General features: G+C 33.3%; 1 protein-coding gene across 1 annotated transcript; it reads right to left on the bottom strand.

Moving 5' to 3' along the window:
• Positions 1 to 2,233: 2,233 nt before the first annotated feature.
• Positions 2,234 to 3,228, bottom strand: LOC127107315 (uncharacterized). Its single transcript, XM_051044612.1, has one exon. The coding sequence runs from the start codon at positions 3,053 to 3,055 to the stop codon at positions 2,465 to 2,467; it is 591 nt and encodes a 196-aa protein (XP_050900569.1). The 5' UTR covers positions 3,056 to 3,228; the 3' UTR covers positions 2,234 to 2,464.
• Positions 3,229 to 3,869: the final 641 nt, after the last annotated feature.

The following is a 3,869-nucleotide window of genomic DNA, read 5'->3' as shown; positions in this document are numbered from 1 at the left end:
AAAAATATTTAAAAAAAATAGAAAAGGAATTCACCACGGTTAATCACCCAACCATGGTGAAATGTGCACGCCACCCATTTTCTATTCATAGTTTTGCTGGAAATCAAACTCATGATCAACCAAAATTTCACCTCGCTTGGAATTTTCAACTGTGGTGAAAAGTGACACACTACCCAATTTCTCACATCGGCCACTAGTCTATGATGGAAAGTAGCGTACTTTCTATCACATTATTCGCTACCACTAACCACCAACCATGTTGAAGTTCTTCTCTCAACCATGGTGATAGATATTTTTTGTATTAGAAATTTATGTTATTCTCTTTCTTATTTAATAATTTTCATTTTTTTTGTTTTCAAAAGTAGTTGCATTAGCTAGAGCAAAACGACTTTGTTTTCCTCAAACATTCACTTTTGTTGGTATTAATGATGGTGAAAATGTTAGAATTACACAACCTTTGGTTGGACTAATATTCCTATTTTGTTAATCTTAAACCTAATAAGGTAATATGTCTCAAAACCTTAAGTGAGAAAAGATAGGGGAAAAAACAAATTTTAGTACTACCAGATTTTGGGTGAACGACACAGTGAGGATTGTGGAGGTGCTATAGAGAAACAACAACACGGAGGAATGAAGATAGAGGTCTAGTGTGGAATTGTTCGGCGGTGGTCGACAGCAAGCGGTGGTCAGTTGGTTCGTGGGCATCAGATATGTTTGTTGTTATGCATGAAAATGTGTATCACTATATTTGAATCAATAGCTTCTATCTCATGCATTACTGAATGGTGCAGGTAAAATTAAGTACTCAGGATAACTTAATTTGTCCAAGGATGCAAGAGATCACCAATGCATGGAATGGTTAGTTTTATTTAATATATTTTGTTATTTTTTTATACATATTTTAGCCTATTTGCGGGGTATCTATCCCACTTAAAATAAACCTTGTTGTTTGGTTTGATACCAGGGGCCACAAAAAAGTGCTTCCAATACATTATGGGAATTGTAAAAACGTAATTTTTTTAAAATAACAACCATGTCTTATCCCACTAAGTGAGGTCGGTTATATGGATCAACTTCCGCCATAATGTTCTATCCAGAATCATGCTTTTATCAAAATTATTAATCTTGAGATCTTTCTTAATAACTTCTCTTATGAATTTTCTAGGTCTTCCTCTAGCTATTTGACTCATCTCCATCTTATCTACTCTTCTTACCACAAAACCTACATGTCTTCTCTCTCTCTATATACCGAGACCACCAAAATCTAATTTCTACTATCTTTTCTATTATAGGTGCTACCTCAACACTCTCTCTAATATTGTCATTTCTAATATTATCTTGTCTAGTCTTACCATACATTAAAAGAAACATTCTCATATCTACTACACTTATTTTATTCTTGTGTTAATTCTAAAGTGTCCAACATTTTGTCCCATACAACATCGTAGGTGTTACAACAGTCTAATAAAAAATTTCCCCTGAACTTAAGCGGTACCTTTCTGTCACATAAAATTCTTGAAGCCCTCCTCCATTTCAACCAATTAACTTGAATTCGATGATTTGTATCTCCTTTTATTTCTCCATTATTTTATATTACACACCCAAGATATTTAAACCATGTAACTTGTGGAATGATATGGTCTCCAACTTTCACCTCTAGGTTAAAAACAATTGTCCTTTTGTTGAACTTACATTCCGTATATTCGTCTTTCTTCTACTTACGCGAAAATCATGTGTTTCTAAAACTCGTCTATAAGTCTCTTATCTCTCATTTAAATCCACCGCAACTCTCCAAGTAGAGCTATATCATCTGCATGAATTTTTCGAAACTCCCGCAAAAAAAAGTTGCGGAGGTTAAACATCCCCGTAAAATATATTAGAAATCACCATTATTCATCTTTTTTTTAGAGATTCATGATGGCCCTCTCCCCTAATCTCATAGAGTCATCAATAGATCTTTTTTCACATATAACTTCTAGGTGCATGCGTCAAGATATTATATGTCAACATTTGACAGAGTACTCTACTAGTTTAGAAGGAATGTCAGTTCAGATGATTTGTTCGCGGGATACATAATGAAGATTGCGAATATATTTGTCGTATATGAGAAACTACCAATTAAAAATACATATATATATTTTTACCTTTTCTTAAATAAAACTCTCCCTACAAAAATTTAACACTACTACAAGGCTGAATTCAAACCAGAAGAAACCTTTCTTCCTCTTTAAAATGTGATAATATAAAATAATATTAATTGATATGTTACAAGTACAATACTCATTTTTAATTCGGCTATGAAAATTATTATAAACTTAAAAAGTAACCTCCACATCAAATTTCAAACTTCAAAGATATTTAAATCACATAGCCACATGATATCACTAAAGACAAGTGATCAATCGGTTTGAAGTGTAACTGATAGGAAAGAAAAATATTACTAAGTGGAAATTAAGAAAACTAATTAACTGTATGCTGACTCATAAGTAGCTATTGATCTGTTTTGTCTATTGAGTTGTTTATAGAAGTTGTTAATGAACTCTTCAGCTGCCATGTCCACCTGATAACTGTCCCCTTCATCTTTGAGCGCAAAAGGTGAATCAGTAACTCTCAGTTGTCTCCCAACAGAGTTCTTCCCAAAACCAGGCAATGTATCCAACTCCAATGAAGAATTTCTCATAGCCTCCACTTGATACCTGTCCCCTATGGTGTTCATGATGAAAACATCTTTACATCGCTGTCGCGGCTTGGAGAAGCGGCGGCTAGACTGGTAGAGAGGGTTGACAGGAGTGTTGCTGCAGCTGAATTCGTATTCGCAGGGAGATAAGAAGGCATTACTGTTGTCGCGACATGTGAAGGAGGAATAGTATAATTGGCGATTCATCATGAGAGTGTTGATGAAGCCTTTTCCAGCAAGTTTTCCACGTTTGAGGATCAAATTGAGATGTATCATTGTTTTGGTCTTGGCTATGCCTTTTGTTATCATGAACAATAATACACGTACCATTTTCCATAGCTTTTTTGCTACCACTCCTTGCCTTGCTTCAATTTCCATATATACTCTAAGGTTAATGTTAATGTTTTTTTTTGTTGGTATTCCATAGAGTTGGAAGCTATTTATAAATAATCTTCAATTAGAAGAACATTTGAATATAAGGAACGAGGAATAAGTGGATGAAATTGTGTTGTACATCACATTGAAGTTGAGTTGCATTGTTGTAGAAGGTCTCTTTGAATTGATGGTACCTCGTATTTAATTTCTAAATTAATGAGTTGTTAGTATAATTAATAATTGGAAAGGTGATTTGGGTGGTCAAGGATTGGAATTTGCCGTGTAAGCCAAGCAACTAAATGATTCATATAATTATAATCACAACCGTGTAATAGTAACTTACCCACCATTTTCATAATCCACATTTTTTACTAATAAAACAAAGAATTTGAGGTAAACGCGATCACCTAACCCAAATAATAATAATAATAAACATAATACATTTAAAATTTTAAAATCCAAAAATTTGTGGATGAAAATATATTAATAAAGTTTTGTTTTGGGCCTCTCATAAAGGCCCAATAAAAAGATTAGAGACAAAGTGAATATGTGTTCTTACAATAGGTAAACTCGCACCATAAAATATTATTCACCATTCAGATCAATTAGACGACTATCTGTATAGTACGTCACGTTCCACACAAATTGTTCTTATCTCTCTCGCTATATAAGGGGAAAACTATGTCATTCTCAAGTATTCAAATTGTTGAAACATGTCAATATTTTAATATAGGGATGAATTTGAAAAAAAAATCTTAAACCCCACGTTATTCTAAAATTATGTAATTATAGAGTACAAACTAAGAAAGGGATGAAT

Source organism: Lathyrus oleraceus, chromosome 7 (assembly GCF_024323335.1).
Source record: "Lathyrus oleraceus cultivar Zhongwan6 chromosome 7, CAAS_Psat_ZW6_1.0, whole genome shotgun sequence".
Taxonomy (NCBI): domain Eukaryota; kingdom Viridiplantae; phylum Streptophyta; class Magnoliopsida; order Fabales; family Fabaceae; genus Lathyrus; species Lathyrus oleraceus.
The sequence above is the reverse complement of the archived record's forward strand: the minus strand, read 5'-3'. Positions and strand labels throughout refer to the sequence as shown.

Coding starts and splice junctions, on each gene's coding strand:
- LOC127107315 (XM_051044612.1), bottom strand. CDS start 3,055: ATGGAAATTGAAGCAAGGCAAGGAGTGGTAGCAAAAAAGCTATGGAAA.